This window comes from Aplidium turbinatum, chromosome 18 (assembly GCF_918807975.1).
Source record: "Aplidium turbinatum chromosome 18, kaAplTurb1.1, whole genome shotgun sequence".
NCBI lineage: Eukaryota > Metazoa > Chordata > Ascidiacea > Aplousobranchia > Polyclinidae > Aplidium > Aplidium turbinatum.
This window is the reverse complement of record NC_137489.1, coordinates 5,386,932-5,408,001: the sequence shown is the minus strand read 5'-3', so window position 1 is coordinate 5,408,001 and position 21,070 is coordinate 5,386,932. Positions and strand designations below refer to the sequence as shown.

At 38.7% G+C, this 21,070-nt stretch overlaps 1 protein-coding gene across 1 annotated transcript; it reads left to right on the top strand.

Moving 5' to 3' along the window:
• Positions 1–8,056: 8,056 nt before the first annotated feature.
• Positions 8,057–20,454, top strand: LOC145787789 (beta-1,4-galactosyltransferase 4-like). Its single transcript, XM_082599616.1, has 7 exons — positions 8,057–8,536; positions 9,032–9,209; positions 10,071–10,168; positions 15,924–16,043; positions 16,640–16,779; positions 17,660–17,745; positions 19,540–20,454. Exons 1-7 carry the CDS (start codon positions 8,128–8,130, stop codon positions 19,736–19,738), a joined length of 1,230 nt encoding a protein of 409 aa, XP_082455742.1. The 5' UTR covers positions 8,057–8,127; the 3' UTR covers positions 19,739–20,454.
• Positions 20,455–21,070: the final 616 nt, after the last annotated feature.

Sequence of the window (21,070 nt, the reverse complement as noted above, 5' to 3'; positions counted from 1 at the left end):
GGGTGGTTGTGAGAGGCGTATCGCGTCTCCTGATTTTAACGTGTGTGAGGATCGTGATCGGGCTGTGCACGTGACTGAGCCCACTCAGCCCCTTAAGGGATATAGCTTGTCTTCTCCCGCTAAATCGAGTTCTCAACAGCAGGATTGCTTTTTGGAATACCAAAATAGTAGGACGTTTTTCGATAAGGCGGCCTTGATTGGTTACGATGGTAATAATATGCCATTTATCTTCTTTAAAAATCGTGTTACGGCCTTAATGGCAGCTTCGCCCTTTAAGGGGACTCGTTTGACTTTGTTACAAGCAGCTTGTGTTAGGACAGCTGCGCAAACGATTGCTAATTTGGTTTCTGACACCCCTGGCTTGTCAGAGGAAGACAGGATAGAAATGTCGTTAGCTCGCTTGTCCCAGCGTTTTGGGGTTCGTGGAGGTCTTTTTGCAGAACCGGAAATTAGAAAGTATCGCTATGGTAGCAAATTGACTTCGACCTCTTCCAGTGATCTGAAAGAGTTTAAAGATGAATTATCGCAGTGTTTGCTTTATGCGCAAGCTTATGGTCAGCGTGATAAATTAGAAGGACGTTTTGTTTTGGATTTGGCTAAGCGACTCCCGTTTGACGCTAAGCAGCGTTATCTTGACTTTTTAGGTGATCAGTATGGTGGCACTGATGAGCCTACCTTTCAGAGTTTGTTTGAATTTGTAGTACGGGAGGAAACGCGTAAGTCGACTGATTTTAGCATTATGCTAATGGGCGATTCTGGTGAGTCGCAGCAATTTAAAAAGTTTGGCAAAGGAAAATTGCCTTCATGTCCGGTTAGGCAGACGTCCGTAAAACCCCATGATGATGTGATGTCAGGAAGTTCGCAGTACTCGACTGTTGTTGGCGCACCGCGCGGTGGTGAAGCCAGACGTAAAAACCTACCGGCATGTATTTGTTGTTCGTCACGTGGTCAAGTTGAATATCATTTTTTGTCTAATTGTAAAGAATTTTTGCGCTTGACACCTAAAGATCGGAGAAATGTCATTGTGAAAGCTGGCAAATGCTTGAATTGTTTGCGCCAGCATATGGTTAGGGATTGCGTTCATGCAAACAACTGTCGTAAGTGTGGGCCTAACAACGATAGGAAACACTATTTTCTTCTGCATGATTTTTATGTGACGTCACGTGATTCTCTGGATTCGGTTGGGAAAGATGATGCTCGTGCCAGAGTTCCTGTGCGTAATGTTAAGATTGGAAATGTTAAAGCAGCCTTTAACCGCGTTACTGCTGCTCGTGTTTTGAATCCAATGACTGGCAAATCGAAGTTGGTGTATTGTCAGCATGATCCTGGTTCGCAGTTGACGTTTGTTTCGAGTGATTTGGTGTGTGAACTTGATCTTAAACCGTACGATAAAGCGTCGTTTAAAATGGATACCCTGGCTGGTCAGAAAGCTACTTGTGCTGACCTTGTCAAACTCAACATCCAGTCGTTAGAGACAGATGAACTGTTTTGTGATATAACCTCGGTGGTTAACCCAGCTTGGGCTGATGATGTTAAAACTTTACCGCATAAACAAGATTTAAATGGTTTCCGTCATTTTCATGACGTGAATATGTTTCATTTGAATGATTGTAGTACTGTAGATGTACTGATTGGCAACGACAACGCTTATTTGATGTGTGCAAAAAAAGAGCGTGTTGATGAAAATCGTAGTGAACCACATGCTTTGCTCACTCCTCTCGGTTGGTTGGCTTGTGGTGGTAAGTCACCCTTAGATGAAAGCGTTGCTAAAGTGTGCAGAGTGCAGACGTCTTCAGAGTCGGATGTCATCTCTGGCTTTCAGCGTAAAATTGAGTCTCGTGATATGGAAATAGCAGACCTGAATAAAGTCATTCAGGATTTGACGTTGCAAAATGAAACCTGTGAATTGTCTCGCAATGATATTTTGGCTAGAGAACTTGTCGAACCGAATATTGAGTTGAAAGATGGTCGATTTGAGATACCTGTTCCGTTGAAGGAAGATATTGATCTACCTAACAATTTTGTGTTGGCGTCAGATAGAGCTGCTGCTTTAAGAAAGAAAGCTTTAAAACAACCTGAACTTCGTGATTTCCTTACTGACACCATAAAAGATCTTAAATCAAATGGCTATATTGAGCGTACTGGTGAAGCATGAAATGTCAAGGGATTTGAATGGTATTTACCATACTTTGTTACGTCACAATTAAAAAAGCGCATTGTTTACGATGGCAAGTCTGAATTTCGAGGAACTTGTGTTAATGATGTAATGTTTTCGGGTCCTGACTTGTTAAACCCTCTGGTAGATGTCTTGGCTAGATTTCGGCTTGGTAGATTTGGTCTCATGGCTGATGTGACTAGATGCTTCTTTCAAATAAAGTTACCCGAGTTGATAGAATCAGCTGAATTTTACAACGCCCTAAGACAGAGAGAGATAAACTGGGAATTTATACCTCCGTATGCTCCGGCGCAAGGTGGCGCCTGGGAGGCAATGGTTAAACAATTTAAAATCGCATTTTTTCACATTTTGGACTCTTCAATTCGTAAGCCCAATTTTATTGAACTGCTTACGTACACAGGCAGTGCCGTTCGGATCGTGAACGAACGCCCTTTGGTACCTTTGAGTGACGACCCTAGGGATTTTACTGTCATCACCCCTGCCTCACTTTTGACCCCATACTTAGACCCATACTGTGCTGTTGGGCAACCACATGATCGTGACCAACTAAGAAGGGATTATCGGTTCAATTTGTCACTTTCTCATCAGTTTTGGAGTAAATGGATCGATTTTTACTTGCCAGGTCTTCAGGGCCGGAAAAAATGGCTAAAAATGGCCGAGAATTTGGAGCCTGGTCAACTTGTAGTAGTAGGTTCTCTCCAGGACATTGGTAAACGTGGGAAGTATCAACTTGGGAGGGTGCATGAGGTAGTTCCACAAATTAGGAAAGGGAAGCCTGTGGTTCGTAGAGCTAAAGTTGCCGTCTGCAACTATGATGAGAGTACAGGGAAAGTGAAAGTATAGACTATGTGTTGAGGGATATTTCGTGCCTCGCCCCCGTAAAGAACACCTAAGTGTTAGGGTTTGAGCCTGGTTTTGTCTGCGGTGGCCGACACTTGTCTGAGCCCAGAACAGTCGGTTATTATCGCAACCATGGTATATAGCGTCATTTTTTTGCGTGTACCTACTACCTATGGTACCAATTTCATGTATCGTCGTGTTTATTCTTATTGCTGTTCATTCTTTGCATGCCCTTTGTATTTGCGTATTAACTTAAACGTGAGTGATTCAAACAATTTGTGTATCATGTGTTTTTATTCATTGGCTCACAATTGTCGTCAATTCTTTTTTAGTTATGCCATGTCAGACTGTCATAACTAGGGGCCGCTATGTTACAGACGGTTGTTCGCCTGGTCAAACGTCATGTAGAAACCGTTCAGGTCTACTGAATATTACGTCATGGAAATTCCTAAAACATGAGCCAAAATTGCACCATCGTCCGTAAGACTCGTGTCAGACCGGTTTAAACCTGTTTCAGTTTGAGACCTGTTTGGACATGAAATATTGCGTCACGAACTGCTCTCGTGCCTTTGAGTTATCACAAATTTTTCTGATTCATTCTCGAAGTTGTTTGTTGGAAGTCGGTCGCACATTTAACTGGTTTATTTGGTGCTTGCTAGCTGGACAAATTCTCCGTCTTTTATCCAAGTAATCTGTATCGTAGTGACAGTTTTAGAAGTGCAAGGAGTTGCAACCCCATTTCGATAGCCGCGGGCTAATTTTACTGGAATACACTTTGAATAGACGTTTCGAAGGTGTGTTTATTTTTCGGTCATTACGTACAGACAAACGGATCCGGGAACTTTATGTTACAATTTTCCCACGAAGAATTATGGTTTACCGCTGTGACCAGCTGGTACACTCAACTGTCAAAGACAGTTATAGTAAACGTTACATAGAGCATATTTAAAGAATACTTCTTTAGAAAGACAGTTGAAAAATTACCAGTAAGCTGTTATTCTTAACAAAGCCTTTGCAGTAGGCGAGATGTGAAGCAACTGTACGGGTAGTTAAATTAACATGTAACCATGAGCATGCAGTGAGCATCCAGGCTTTAGTTCAGTTCAGTTGTTTTTATTTCTGACATCATATCAAAACAATACACGTCAACATGGAAAATGTCGAGAAAAAGGTAGAAGCGACAAAACGCGAACGTTAAAACGTGCTTGTGACCGAAGTAAGTTATTGAGTTGAAAAAAAAAAAAAAATTTGGCACGGTCGCAACACCTTCAAAAAATTTAAGATATAAAGGGAAAATAAAAAAAAGAAAATGTTACAAAACAAAAACAAATAAATTTAGGCTATAGCTTTATTAGCCCACATATCTTTAGCTGATATATTTAAGATTTGTATGGACAGTTGCTATGAAGATCGGCCATGGTGCGTTATCAAGAGTGCTTGATGTTAATAGCGCAATGCAGGTTATTATAACAAGATTTATTAAACTACTATCGGTGCCAATTGTTATTTTATAGTAAACAGAGATTATTTACAATAAACAAAAGCCCTTCTATTGTCAGACGTATCAAAAGCCTTCGTATCCCCTTCTTTAGACATCCCTGAAAAGACAGGCCCGTAGCCAGGGGGGTTCTCAGGGTTCCCGAGAACCCCCCTTGAGCCGAAAAGGTCCACATTTTAAAGAAGGTGTGGTGTTGTACATATGATCACAGGATCAGCTGAAACCTTCCAGATAGTTCTAAATAAAAGGTTTCTGGAAGAAGATTGAAAACATTTTCGTCTCGGACTCGTTAATAACGAAAAATAAAATGATTGATTGTACGATAGTAAAGTCTTAAACTTTGATCATTGCTGCGTCATAATGCCTTGTGTTGCGCTAGCAAATGTGACGAAAGTTGTTAAATTCGTATTTTCTCGGTTACAGAGTTTACGTAATAGTTAATCTTTCTTGCATTCTACCTTCTGGATAATTCTATTGATAAAATCTTATGAATACCGTAGCTACAGTTCTCGTGATAAAAGATAGTTGACGTGAGAACAGGCAACGGAATTGTGGACGCGTATTGGTTTAGTGCAGTGGTTCCCAACCTTTTTGTTGTCACGGACCTCTTTAGACAAATTATTCTGCGGACCCCTACCTAAATTTTGCCCGAAACTCAATTAACGTGCTATTGACTATTGTAATAATTATGCTACTCAACTACTGTAGCCTACTGAGTCACATTGCATTGCCGCTATGACTCCTGCGACAAATAGGTTAAACCAGTGGTTCCCAACCGGGGAGGAATTCCTCCCTAGGGAGGAATTTCATGAGTTCAGGGGAGGAATTTCAGTTTTTGCCGTTCGTGTGCAAGAGCTACATTTAATAAGTTAATAGCTGTTTATTTGCTAATAAATTTCATACAAATATTACCCTAAAAGTGTTTCCAGAAAGCGCTATAATCCATTATTTTAGTGTAATTTTGCAAAAATTTTCCGGGGGAGCATGCCCCCGGGCCCCCCTAGAATACGCGTGCCTTCGGCACGCTCTAACCTCCCACCAGTTTTATTGCTTCCCTTGCTCAACCGACCAGGGTACGCCACTGCACATGAGGTAGCGATGTCTTTAATCAAACACTTTGTTGTTCTCTTCGATCCATCAAATATTTGGCCCTCCCAAAAAAACATTTCTGGCTACGCCACTGGCCAACACGCCACTAAAAAACCTTCACATACCTTGGGTTCCGCTTGCGCAGAATGAGGATGATCGACACGATGGTTTTGATAAGCCAAACCAAAAACTGGCATATCTGGTAATTTTTATAGACCGCCGGCTGTGCGGTCCCTGATCCCGTTTTTACTTCCGATCGGAATGAGGAAAGAGTCTTAGAACCCTAACATAATGGTGTCTATTACAATCTGGGGGAATTCTAGAGAAACCATTTTAGTTAAAATTCTAGGGTTTCTAAAATTTAAGACTCCCTTTTTTGTTTTTAGTAATATGGGGAGGAATGAATAGTTCCAAAATAGGCAAAGGGAGGAACGCAACAAAAAAGGTTGGGAACCACTGGGTTAAACAGTCGCTCAAATAAGAAAATGAATGAATTGTTCAAGAAATGTCAGCAGTATTTGAATATTAAGGTGACCCAAAGTGCCAGGCCGAAACTTTTTCAACGTAAGCAAATTTAATGAGAGAAATGAAAGTAAAAAGATCGTTTTTCGTTTTTTTCTTCCAAAATTCATCAAGGTAATCACGGACACCCAAAGGCTTTCTCACGGACCTCCAAGGGGTCCACAGACCCCAGGTTTGAAACCACTGGTTTAGTGAGTAGTGTGAGATATACTTTAAGCTGAATTACAGTGAAATTCGCTGAAGCTTACATGTACTTGTGCCATTGTCCCATGGACCATTTCTTTAAGAAAAAAATTCCTTAGATCATTGGCAATTGATGTCCATTAGGCTATGTAATAAAACTATCTTTGGACCACTAAACATTCCAGGTGGACCACCAGTGGCGCAAATTGTTATATTGCAAACTGTGCAGTAGCTTACATGACCTTATAAGGGCATCTGCCCTCTCCCCCCCGCTTCCGGCGCCCCTGTCGGTTCCACTATAGGTAGATGTGCTATTGTTAATGTGAAAATTGTTTGTACCGGTATTTATTTATTTTGTTTTTTTATAATTGACAAGTTGAAGTTTGTTTTGTTTGTTGGTACATGTAGGCTACTGCCGTTTCTTATGTTTTGCTTGCTTGTGGACACACCAAGAAGAAAGCGTTTTCAAAAGGTCCGTATTTTTGGATTTGGGAACCCCCCTTTGAAAATGTCTGGCTACGGCCTGAAAGATACTAACTACAAAAATCGATATAAACCTACCAGCACGTAAATGAACGGGAAAAGGTGGCAAAACCTTGAAAGGTTTAAAACGTGCCTGAATGGAAAATCATGTAGGCTAGTACGGTAGAGTATATGTCAGTAGTTAGCACGGCCACAAAATCCAAAAATAGAGAAACGAAATTATTCCTATCTGAACTCTGTCTGAAGCACGAGGCAAAAAGCGGACCAACTAATTTTTATGAAAATAAAACAACAAAAAATTTGGAATACCTATTCGGCAACAATGTGAAAGCGCCTATGTGGCGGTGGCGCTACTACTTTTTCTATAGACGCTTAGTTTAGCTTCCACTCAGTCAATTAATCAATGGTTTATTTGACAGTAACAGGAACACAGACACTGTAGCCTAGGCTACATGGTTGAAATGTGCAAGTAAGGTACACCATGCAAAAGTTACACAAGTTCCCATACCGACAGGGAGACAACGAGACGATCATACGGTCTACTCAGGGCCGCAGCAACAAAGAACGTGGCCCCTTCGAACATAGCGTAAGTCCGGGGCCCCTTACAACGCAGAAACTGAAATGCGGTATTTATTTCAGAGTTGGTCAATAGATGTATGGTTTACTATGCCTGACCGAAGGTCAAACCACTTCATCATACAGTCTTGATGAGTGATGACCTGTGCCTGTTTCATGATACAGAATTCTTTTGTCGCATTCAGGCGAAGAAAAATCAAATGGCTTAAATTAAATCTAAAAGAGCCTGACACAATGTTCGTAGTATTCATATCGTCGTGCTATTCCAAGAAACAAGATAAAACTTACTGCAAAAATAATCATGAGACCTGTGATAACTTAACTATTTTCGCATTGTTATGACAACGAGGGTGACAAAGTTAGAAGAAATACAACATATTTTTGCTTCTTCATCCTAACAAAATTATTGAACCAAAACGCCAAAAGGAATCTCGTTCATCTCACACCAGCGACCAGCTAGCTATTGTTTTGAGATTGACTCAGCGTGCGCAGACGTTGAATTAATGCAAAAAAAAGATGATGTTGTCTTCTGAGACAGTACCAACAAGACGCGGGAAAAGAACTTCTTTAGCGTAACGTGACGTTGAACACAAAAATTGTCTTGAGAAAACAGTTTTGCTTTTTTTGTACAATATGGTCTACAAGTCTACACCTTGTGTGAAGTCAGTCAAAAAGTTTGGAGAGAAAAATGAGAGTAGGATTAACAAGGAAAAAAAGTCGACTCCTTTTCACAGTTTTTGCGCTAAGTGTTTTTATATTCATGCAGCAATTATTATTTCTTTACAATCGACATACAAAAAACAAGATTACAGTATCCGGAAACGCAAAAAACTCATCAAAAAGCACTGTTGTCGGTGAATGCTTTAAAGATTTGAAAGATAAAGTCATCAGACAAAAACTAAGAAAAGTTTTAGAAGAACACGAAGACACGAGATCTTCACTATCTACGTTATTAAAACATTTGCCAAGTTGTGCTAGCAACACATCCAAGCTATTTACTGCTTATTTTATTGAAGTTTTGTCAAAGTCTTTGCAAGAATATAAAAACTTCAGCTTAGATTTTGAAAATCCATGGAAAAACAGAACGCACAATATTAATAAAACTGAAAGCAACCTTTGTCCATTGCAATCCCCATTTCTACAAGGGCACGTTGACATATCGTTCGATGGTCAGTTACTTAGCCTACTTGAGTAACTTAGTGTGGTTTGGTTTTGAATCTTTATCCTCGAACTAACAAAGCCCTGATAGGTTATTCCTTGTAGTTTTGCATACTTGTAGAAGCTGTTGACGCAGGGCCGGTTACCCAGATTCACATGTAAAGTTTTCCGATTGTTGTAGGCTTGATGCAGGGGAATTATTCCATTCACTAGGTACCGCTCATTGAAAGCAGTCCTTACAATGCGTTGCTTAAAAGCGCATACCCCGAGAGCAGAACCAGCGCCGCGTGATCTTGAGTCGAGCGCTTAACCACTGAGCTAACGGGGTGGACATGATAGATTTTGCTATTGGTACTTTATAATAATATATATTTATTTAAATAAAAACCTTCTGAGGCTTAGGCCTAAAGTTTCATAAAAACAGCTTGTTTCGTTTTTCGAGACGATTGTATACTGCCCAAACAAATGTACTGCATAAGACCTAACTTCTAAAAACTTTTGATCAGATACAGGAGAAATATCGGATGGACATAAGATCTGGAATTGGCCTCCAACAATGGAAGAAGTGGCGTTGGAGTATCAAAACCAGATCGAATTTGGAGGAAGATATGCACCTCCGTCTTGCAAGTGTCGGGGGTTCACTGCCTTCATTATACCTTTTCGACACCGGGACCAACATTTAAGGTGAGAGTGAACCTGAAAACATCTTCATCTATTTTATAAAGTTAAACACTTGGAAATTAAACAGTAAGGTTAAACAATCTGGGATAGTTTTATTTAATATTGGTGTATATTAATTTGGATTATTGTGCCTGATTGTCGCCTATTGACAACCTCAATGTGGGATTAATGTCTTACAGACGAAAAAACATAAGAAAAAAAATTTTGCTTGGTGTTCCATTTCTCGATGAAAGCAACTCAGCTGCATATTTCATAATTATAATAATAATAAAAATCGTGTTTTTCTGGCTATGGCGCTGTCACTGTCTAAATGAATTTTGCACTCAAATTTCTTTAGTAGGATCACTTATTATGACTATAGCTCTCTGTTGAAAAAGATGTAAATATTTTTGTCTTATCACAGAACCATGGCTTCGATTAAAATAAATGAACTGATTTTTGCAAATCGATCAAACAAGCAAAAACAATTTTTTTTTTGAATTATACTGTAAGTTCGTTATACAATTTTGGTAGAGAGATAACTTTTTTAAACCATAAACAGTCATAACTCAGCAACAACACTACATTTAACATTATAAAACAAAAAAACAATAAGCTAACGTTTTCGGCTGTAGTCATACAGCCCTTTTCAAGCTTATAAGAAAAATATTTTTTAAAAGTGCATTTGCAGTTTGTGTATTATTTCGTTGTTTTGTTTTGGATATGGACAGCTTTGTCTGACGCAAATAAATAAATAAATAAAATAAAATAAATACTAAAGAATCATACACTATCACAGCAAAAATATTTTTATGTCTGTTTATGGTTTATAAGTTTGTGTTTTCTAACGTAACGGCAACGTAACTTGACGTTTTTGTTTTTCAGATTTTTCCTCCACTATACACACGAAATTTTAAGACGACAACAGCTTTGCTACATCTTTCTAGTTGTGGAACAAGATGACAACAAAACGTTTAACAAAGGTTCCCATGACTAATAATAAACAATATTTCAATTTAATTTCATTAGTTTTAGAATTAATATCATAATGTGGGATTAAAATTATTGTATAGAGCAGTGCTCTGCAACAGGGAACATGTAGTGGGGTTCCATGAGGGGTAGGGTGGCCAAAAAAAATGGAAATTTTTTATTTTTGTTTGCACACCCTCTCATTTGAGGAGGATTCATGAAAAAATGACACTGTGAAAATTTGAAGTGAATCCGACAAGAGGAAGTGCTCTCCCACCGACCTCAAAGTTTGCTTTCTTTGGCATAATTCGTCAAAATTCCTTGAATATGTGACGTAATTATTTTTTGACTTATTTACATTGCAGTTGCAGCATTTTTGTGTAAACCATTGTTTTACTCTGAATTTATGATATAATAAGTGTTTCCACATGCAGAAAAACAGAAATAATACACAAAATAGATCACATTAACAAGCGTTTGGTATGAAATAAAATGCACTAAACTTTAGCTAAAACCGCATAAAAGTACGTTCACCAGTCACGATCGCAACACTTCATGTGACAACACATTGCCCAGAAATTGCAAGAGAAATGTTTGTAAAGAGTCAAGCCATTGGTTGACTTTATTGCACTTGTTGGAAGCAGCTTTCTGTGGTGCTTGACCACTTGATAGAGGAGCTGGCGCTGTTGTTCATTTTTTGTATGGACTTCATTGAAGTCAGTAGCTAATTTGACTGCCCGCTCTGCACAATCATTGACGGCTTTGAGATGACGCCAAACTTTGCATGCTTCTTTATAATCATCACGATCACGCCATGTGTCAACAGAAGCAGTGACTCGAAAAGGTTAAGTGAACGCTATGTTACAAACTGTGCCAAAGAGAGACGTTAAAACTTGACAATTTTGTTTGGGGCAACACGACGAACATCTTCGGGAAATGGGTCTTTCTTAAGAGCATTAACGATTGCCTTCTTTTCATCATCTGTGTTATTATCACTGAATAAAGGCAGTGCAGCAAGATCCTCACTGATGTACCACAAGCGCAACCTCAACTTTTTTTTGCCACTTGAGAAATTGCATTGTCAACCTCTTTCTAATCCTCTGTGAGCTGTAACATTGCTAGGTCATTTGTAGGGGCAGATATTGATGAAGGTGCTGCAAACCAAAAAGTGGCATAGATGGTAGTAGTTAATATTACTTCATCTGCAACTGTACTGCATGCAAGTGGCAGTGTAATCTTATTGACCTTCATCTCGTAGTAGACGGCGAAGAACCACACCCCATACAGGCAGCTGACATGGCCCTCAAGAGAGTCAACAAATGGACACCCACTCTCTAGTGTTGACTCCCTTGAGGGGCTATGTCAGCTGCCTGTATGGGGTGTGGTTCTACGAGATGAAGATCAATAAGGTTACACTGCCACTTGCTTGCAGTACAGTTCTTGTGAGTGAAAGCTAATATCGCTACCACTGCAAAGACTCACGTTGTTACCAAACTAAAACGCATCCGTCTAGAGCATATAAGAGAATCAAAGCACAAAGGGAGGCGAAATTCAGCTTCCCAGCTGACCTCAGAAGCTGACTTCACCCAGAGCTTAAGTGCATTATTTGATATTGCACATGCTAACTGGGAATGCCGCATAACAATACCAGAAGATTGCCAGTTTTTGATAGACCAAGGTGGTGCATGACAGATACTGATGACAACAGAGGACCCAATGCATCGGCAAGCTGCTGCAAAGTATAGAAAGCGCAAAGATGATGAACAGAGACGCAACGGAAATCGCATTGATCCAGTACCATCAAGTGCTGCTGCTTTCTCATCTGAAAATGATTAGCAAATGATGAAGATTCTTCCAGTGACCCACTGTTTGCACCGTAAATCCAAATAACACCAAAACAAAAGAAAACCCAGTAGGAGCAGCCATTACCAAAACGCTGCATTATCGATAATCCACTGTTTAATGCAGCACTGAACAGAACTATAACATCAAGTCGTCAAGCAATGATGATCGTCACTCCTGCTCTTGCTGCAGCTGGAATTGATATAAATGAATTGACAATGTCACATTCCTCTGTCATGAATGCTCGAAACACCTCATGTGAAAGCCTGGCAGCTGCAGTGCTGCAAAAATTTAAACCAACAGTTACAGTTCCACTTGTTGTTCATTTTCATGGTAAATATTTGACTAATGCCAATGGCACAAAGTGCGAATCTTTGGCCATTGTAGTTTCTGGTATGCATGTTGAGATACTGCTTGGCATTCCGAAGCTGCCTGTTGGAACGGGATCACTAATGGGCCAAAAAGTAGTGGAATTCATACACGAGTTGTAGCAGAGCACTTAGCTGCACTTTGTTTTGACACGACATCAAGCAATACGGGAATCCACACTGGAGCTATCACTGTCATGCAGCAGGCATTTAATCGAAGGCTGCTAGTTCTTGCATGCCATGATCTCAAAATCGTCAATGATTGTGCAGAGCGGGCACTGGGCAGTCAAATTAGCTACTGACTTCAATGAAGTCCTTACGGAAAATGAACAACAGCGCCAGCTCCTCTATCAGGTGATCGAGCACCACAGAAAGCTGCTTCCAACAAGTGCAAGTAAACGCCAACGTGCCAACAGCTCCATTAAATAAAATCAATGGCTTGACTCTTTACAAACATTTCTTTTGCTTTTTCTGGGCAATGTGTTATCACCTGAAGCGTTGCGATTGTGACTGGTGAACGTACTTTTATTTTCGGTTTTCGCTAAAGTTCAGTGCATGTAATTTCATTCCAAACGCTTGTTAATGTGATCTATTTTGTGCATTATTTATGTTTTTCTGCATGTGGAAACACTTATTATATCATAAATTCAGAGTAAAACAATGGTTAACACAAAAATGCTGCAACTGCAATGTAGATACGTCAAAAAAGAATTACGTCACATATTCAAGGAATTTTGATGAATTATGCCAAAGAAAGCAAATTTAGAGGTCGGTGGGAGAGCACTTCCTCTTGTCGGATTCACTTCAAATTTTCACAGTGTCATTTTTTCATTATTCCTCCTCAAATGAGAGGGTGTGCAAACAAAAATAAAAAATTTCCATTTTTTTTGGCCACCCTAATGAGGGGGTCTAGCTTTTTAGGCAAATTGATCCTTACTTTAGTATATTGATGCATTATTCTGAATTTTTAGATCACTGTGCAGTTCAAGATGAGATTATTTTTGATTTTGCGAATTTTGTAATAACTGTTCATTTGTTTATCCTACTTTTTGAAGCGACATTATGAAGTATTTTATTTTTTAAAAGCAATTTGTGATTTTAAAATTTTTTTTAGTGTGTGTTATAGTCGTCATTTTATTTACGTTGCTTTTATGTAACTTGTGACCTGCTTCACTACATAATAAAATTCAGCGTTTTTTTGGTACAGACGCTGGAATTGATTACCATCAACGCGTGTAATCAATTAAGCGCTCTGTACCACGTTCCTTAGTTGATTGTTTTGCGTTTCTTTCCTATTTATTGTGTTGCTTTTATATATTGAATCAGTAAGTACAAGCACCAGCTCAGTGGCCGAGTGGTTTCGCCTTCGGCTCTGGTGCTGGTAGATCTGAGATCGATTCCAGGTCGGGTCAAACCGAAGACTTTAAAAACGGTACCGATTGTGTTCTATCCTGCATAGCGCAGTGAGAATGAGTCGGGTAATAATGTGATAACATCGTAAACCTGATATAAATTCAAAATGAGCCCTGTCGCTAAAAGACCTTAGCTGTTGTAGAGCGACAATAAATAAAACCATAACATTATTATTAGTAAGTACAAGCCAGTGGTGCCACTCCTACTGTTTTTCCACTAGATCTAGTGTTTTTGGGTTGCATCTAGTGTTTTTTTGCTATCTAGTGTTTTTTTAGCGATTCACCGCTATGTTAGTGTGCATAAGTTTGGACAGTGTTCAAAGTAGCCCCACCTATTTTTGTTTGGCTACATCAATGTGTTTGTAGTGCTTTTCAAAGTGGACTCGAGTTTTTTGTCTAGTTACACCAATGATGACCAAATTTGAGATATTTAGCATAAATACTTTAAAAAGTACACACAAATGACTGTGAAAAGTGTTCAAAGTAGACTAAAGTAGGTAGCGTAGCCTACCATATGGTACCGGAGGCTTAGGCTACATTTGATAAGTGTCGAGTTCTTAGACTATACTACCTCAGAGATGATTGTGAGTAGGCCTAATATTGCATTTTTGACAATATATTCGCAAAGGCCAAATTTGGGAAAATTTTGTTCGCCCCCCCCCCCCAAAAATGTTTTACTCTCCTACGGCTATGACTTCAGGGCTCTCACTTTCAAGGAAATTCAGTTCTACTTTGAAATTTTAAGGACTTTTAACACTCACTAACGCCATTGGCTGTCATTTTTGTACATTATGCATGTAAATGATCGTGTATTTATGATACTAGTGTTTTTTTGTGAATCTAGTGTTGTCTTCAGTCAAATCTAGTACTTTTCCATGACAAGAGAGTGGCAACAGTGGTACAAGCTTCGAGTGGTTTCGCCTTCGGCTCTGGTGCTGGTAGATCTGAGATCGATTCCAGGTCGGGTCAAACCGAAGACTTTAAAAACGGTACCGATTGTGTTCTTTCTTGCGTAACGCAGTGAGAATAAATCGGGTAATAATGTGATAACATCGTAAAACCTGATACAAATTCAAAATGAGCCCTGTCGCTAAAAGACCTTAGCTGTTGTAGAGCGACAATAAATAAAACCATAACATTATTATTATTATTAGTAAGTACGAGACCCAGCTCAGTGGCAGAGTGGTTTCGCCTTCGGCTCTGGTGCTAGTAGATCTGAGATCGATTCCAGGTCGGGTCAAACCGAAGACTTTAAAAACCGTACCGATTGTGTTCTATCCTGCATAACGCAGTGAGAATGAGTCGGGTAATAATGTGATAACATCGTAAACCTGATATAAATTAAAAATGAGCCCTGTCGCTAAAAGACCTTAGCTGTTGTAGAGCGACAATAAATAAAACCATTTACCTCTTGTACTTACTAATAATAATAATAATATTATGGTTTTATTTATTGTCGCTCTACAACAGCTAAGGTCTTTTAGCGACAGGGCTCATTTTTTAATTTGTATCAGGTTTACAATGTTATCACATTATTACCCGACCCATTCTCACTGCGGTATGCAGGATAGAACACAATCGGTACCGTTTTTAAAGTCTTCGGTTTGACCTGACCTGGAATCGATCTCAGATCTACCAGCACCAGAGCCGAAGGCGAAACCACTCTGCCACTGAGCTGGGTCTTGCACTTACTATAATAATAATATTATGGTTTTCTCACTTGGTTGGCTACTATTATTATTGCTTATTTCATATTAAACAATGGGAGTTTCCTGACAAAGGCGAAATCAAATCATGGGTTCCTCAATGAAAAAAGATGAAAGAGCGCTTGTATAGAGTCAAAATCTGGCGGACGATGTTGGCTATTTGGCCTACCACGGGTTTACTAGCTTAGTCCAGTTTCCTGCCGGTTTTTGTATTTCAGGCGAGACCTTTGCCAAAGCAATTTTCCAACTGATCTCGATCAGTCAGCAATGATAATAATAGCATATTGCAAGTTGTGACTCTTGTAAAGTAACACTGCTCCGATATGTTTGGTCTCCTCCCTTCTATGCTAGATATTTACAGAAAGGTGAAAAAAAATTACTTGCTTAGCTGTTTGACCTGTTTGAAAATTTGAATTTGACAATCAATCAATGTTCCTTCAGGTCAATTGATGAACACTGGATTTAAATATGCGAAGAATCTGAGCCAAAACATTGACTGCTTTGTATTTCATGACGTTGACATTGTTGTGGAGGATGACAGAGTGATCTACACATGCGCAGGTGAATACTCAAATGTTCTGTCCAATAACTTTTGTGCTCACATTTTGGAACGAACATTGACTTATTTTGTAGAACGTCTTCTCCGACTTGTAAAGCCGACCGCAATAAGCTTGTGTTCAATTTTCATTTAACGTCTAGACCAGTAGCTCCCAACCTTTCTCTTCTTCCCGTCTACTTCTCCCTTCGCTGATTATAAAGAACTTTTCATTTCTTCTCTACTGGCTTAACATTAGAATTACCACGTTGTGGACCTACCTAGAATAACCGAAAGCCAGCAAAATGACCGTTTGTTAAATAAACAAGAAAATACTTTATTGCCTACATGACTGTTCCCCTCAACCATTCATAAGACGTATTTTGTAATATATCAATATCTTTTAAATTAGCTACTTTGCATTGATTTAAGATTACTTTTTTATTTTTTTAGGCTTTCATTGACTGTAAGTCAAATAGAATGGCCAGGTACCCAAAGAGCAAATTAACCGTTTTTTACCATTGATTTGACGTTCGCAAACGTAAAATAAATCGATATAGAACCACCTCAGTTGCTGTCTGGGTAGTAATCTTCTCATAAAATTGACACGGTGTATTTTCAGACGGAAAGACGATACACCACATAGCTCCTTATATCAACAAGTATCAGTATAAGATTTGCTGTGGAATTACGGTGGGTGCAGCGGTTGGGTTCACAAGCAAACAATATGAGGATCTAAATGGATTTTCAAATTTATACGCGGTAAGTAGGTAACAAATTTTGTAAACAACCTACTCAAGCCAAAAAAGTGTTTTGATACAAAAAAAAGTTGATATTTTTGAAGATATAGCAAACAATGCCTTGAACAATGTTATTTGGGTTGGTGTGACATTATCATTTGTTTTTGCAAAATAAACGTTTGCACGGAACCCAGACACCTACTTCATCCGGTACAGATCTTTATCAAAAGAGGTACAAATTTTTTCCGGACCTGGCGAAGATGTACACCAAACCAAATGGCTGTTTCTGACTGAATTTTCCAACGCAGCTTTAACAGTCACTTCAAATGTTAAAAATGTGACTTGACTGCAGTGAAGATGAATTTTTGAAACGCTTGAAACGTTACTATCTGCATTTTAACTCGACCGTTATTCTTTTATTAGAGTGCCTTAAGTATTTTTTTTAAACTCAGTTCTCCTTTGAACATATTTTTACATTGAACAACAACATGTCACTGGTAAAAATGAATTTACCTTTTACGGAAATTTAGCGTTCACTTTTTTGTATCAAGCTAAAACTTCTAGACATAAAGTGATAAAATGCTTCGATTTATTGCGCGCTGTCGTGACTGACCAAAAGAAAAGCTTTTCTGAAAAGGCTTGTCGTGTTTATGGAGCAGTTTTCAGGCCTTTTAGAACGAAAATTTAACATTAAAACATCTGAATTCCAATATCTTATGAATGATAATAACTTTGTACTTGTACTTTTTTACATGTGCTAGTTGAAGATGCTATTACTATAGCGAAATCGATTCTTAATTAATTACACTAAGAGGTTAGATTGTTGTGCAAATGCCAGCATTGATGAAAGCAAAATAGCAGTACTAACTTTGTACTGAATAACAAGAAGCTTTCTTGTTTAGGGCTGGGGAGGTGAAGATGATGACATGGATTTGCGAATAAAGTTTAAAAACTACGACATTTGGCGATCGCAGAAAAACTATACTCGGCAAGCGGATTTTTTTAATTATTTGACTATATTATTGCATGTATGCTTCATTCTTGTACAAATTGGTTTTAAAAAGTTACAACAAATTCAAGTAAAGCTACTTTGCTTCAAACGCAAGTTTCAAGTAAAACAGGATTCCGATTATATTTGGTTTATTTAAATATAATCTTTTCTTACCTTTTATGGCAAAAATGTAAGACTGTATAATATGAATGGTGCTTATAAAATATAAGAAAACATGCTTGGTGAAAAATAAAAATAGTTGGGAGTCTATACAAGAAAGGCACAGTTAAAAAGTACAAACTAAAATGCACTCTACTACACAATGTGCGGTGGGATGGCGCAACGAATAAGGCGTTGGCTTTCCAATTATGTAAACCTGGTTCGACTCCCTGCTTCAGATGGTTGTTGAAAACACCATTCACCTCTGCCTAGGGTGTAATAATTTGGGTGGGCATTATTACTGCAGGAAAGGCGGCCGAGAGAAAGGAGCTGGCCACCCTACCCTCCTTAGTGCCGAAGGCTTATTACAATGATAACTTTATCTTCTCATACCAGACACTTGAATCAAGTATGGGACCACCTTTACACAATGTTAAGCTAATAAGTGATTTTGTTAAAGTAACGCGTGGTGTTGATAGACCACAGACGTGTGTCTTAAAGCAACCATGTCAATATCTGAATAACAATCACAAAAAGTTGATTTAACAGCATGTGACTTCTTGATGGCAGAAATCACAAATGACGCCATGTTTTTACCTCTTTCACTGGGAAGTTTGTACAACGCTGACTTAATGGCTTATTTAACTTTTCAACATTTGGACGCATGTTGTATCTGCTGCAACAAAAATGTAATGACGTGGTGTTTGGCAGGAATCACATGCCAATACTTTCCCATACAGCAAAATTCGTCATTTTTGCATTAATTCAACGTCTGCAGACGCTGAATCAATGTCAAAATGACAAATTTTGCTGTCAGGATCAGCACCTGTTTTCGATGTTGTTGATATGAATTCAATGTTGTTTTATTTTGTTACGTAATGTGTTATTCCTCCTACTATAACAAGCCACTCCAGTTTACGGAGTCTTGATTATCGAATTCACGACGTCATTGCTATTAGCCATTATTCGTTCACAGTTGAAGTGTTTTTTAAGGACATCACGTGTTGGAAAAAGTCATTTAGAAACAAACCACATGACCAAGACTATCTACTTGAGCACCTGTGGCAGTCCTCTTGACCTATTTTCTGGAATTCTGTTTACCTGATATTACAGCAAGCTAGCTACTTTTAATATCATGCCCACTTAATCGAGTTAGTGCGGGCATTTCACTCGCAGACAGGGCGTTGAGAATATAATTTTGGCCGGGTCCCATTCAATGAGATCTTCGGGTCCCAAATTAAGACACTTTCAAGAAAAACGCAATATCCAAAAAATAGATAATATCCGAATAATATTCCATCTATTAGGTGCCGCTGAATGGAGAGCAGTCGTTAGAATGCTCAAGCGCATACCCCGAGATTCGAATCAGCGTAGCTTGATCTTGAAGCTTCTTTGTTTACGAGGCTACGCGCTAACCAACTGAGCTACTGGGACGGACAAATGATATCAATGATGAGAAAATGCATTTTTTATTGAGATTTTCACACCAACTTTATTTTTCAAACAATTAAGACATCTAGCCTACAAGATATTTCATTTCTGAAGCAAAAAAGCTTATGTTGAATACACATCCAAAAAGAGAGCGTAGCCTAAAATAGTTTACTTCTTTTTACTGGATCAATTTAATTTCAGATTTATGATGGTGATTCACGAAAAAGATGCCGGAAACCCTGACAACGAACGACGATTGAAGCTTTTGAACACTGCCTCCTCGCGAATATCACAGGACGGTTTGACGTCATTACGTACCGTTATAACGTCAGTCACACGTCATCTAACCCATACCAGAATCAAAGTCAAAACATTTGAGCCAGATCACTTTTTACTTTAACGCCAAGGGGTCTTTATTCAACTTACCTTCAGAAAGTTACTTTGAAATGATTTAAATGCTCAACCGTGCGCTAAACTGTCAGGATCAAGCTTCAAAAAAGGCTTTCTCAGTTCGATGATAGACTCCCACAACAATTAATAAAAAAGCTTAATACTAAACACCCCAAATCTTTCATATAACTTAATTTGTTGCATCATCGATTGCTCTCACTGCAGTTATTAGTTTTGATAACAAGTTTTAAAGCCTCAAGTTTCTGTTTATTATTTATGAGCTAAAATTGCGTTGGCGGGAAACAATTTCAACTGTAGTGACGATTTGAAGCCGTTGAAAGCAATGACAGCGATTCAACATTGAAGATGTAAAGCACAGAGCCACTTGTCAGTGACTTGTATGATGCTTGAAGTTTCCCGTCTGCAAGCAACGTGTCATAAACAAGCTACCTGAGCTTTTACATCAAGCCCTTGTGGAAAACTTCTCTGTTTGTGAAATCTGTATTGCGATCAGGAAATGTTACGAAACGCAATGGAAATTTTTTTATTTTACACCAAAGTTTTCCATTTCACATCTCATAGATATTTCTCTTTCATACTTTGAGTTCTGAGTCTAAAATTGTCGGATGACATATCTTTAAATTGTTCGATAGGCTACCGTTGAAGTGTTTACGACTACGTTAAATCAGCAGCAGCTTGTACCATGGTAACGACTAGAACGTCACACAACTAAGGCGAAAGAGCCATGTCCATTGAGTCCTATCTTTGTCATGAGTTACCAAGGGGAGAGGGGGGGGACTTGTATATCAGTCCCAGGTATACAAGCCCCCCCCACCCCCCTTGGTAACTCATGACAAAGACAGGACTCAAGCTGCGTGGCTCTTTCGCCTTAGTTCTGTGATGTTCTAGTCGTTACCTTGTACCACAGACCACAGCGTATTGTTCAATTGCAACATGGCTTTCATAGACGTTTGAAGACATAAAATAGTTTACTCTTATGTTGATATAACTTGAAAGTATGCGATTCTCCGAATTGTGTAGTTGGTCGAATACTTTACGAACCTTTCTTCGTTAGTGGGCTTAGGCTATTGTGTTGTATATTTCTTTTTTATTTTATTGTGAAATATTAGCCTATCATTAAAATCATTATCATCAAAAACGATGACTTTGAAACTAAAGTTTTTTTTTTTATATAATATCATGACAGCCTGTCTACATATGTTATGAATTGCGTGGTAAAATTTACCTAATGGATAAAAAACAAAGGAATAAAAGTACAAAAAACTTCTTCTGGTATCACAGCTTATGGCAGCGCAAGCTCCTATGTATTTTACGAAGCAAA

Coding starts and splice junctions, on each gene's coding strand:
- LOC145787789 (XM_082599616.1), top strand. CDS start 8,128: ATGCAGCAATTATTATTTCTTTACAATCGACATACAAAAAACAAGATT. Junction 8,537..9,031: donor CGTTGACATATCGTTCGATG/GTCAGTTACTTA, acceptor ACTTTTGATCAG/ATACAGGAGAAATATCGGAT. Junction 16,780..17,659: donor GATTTTCAAATTTATACGCG/GTAAGTAGGTAA, acceptor TTTCTTGTTTAG/GGCTGGGGAGGTGAAGATGA.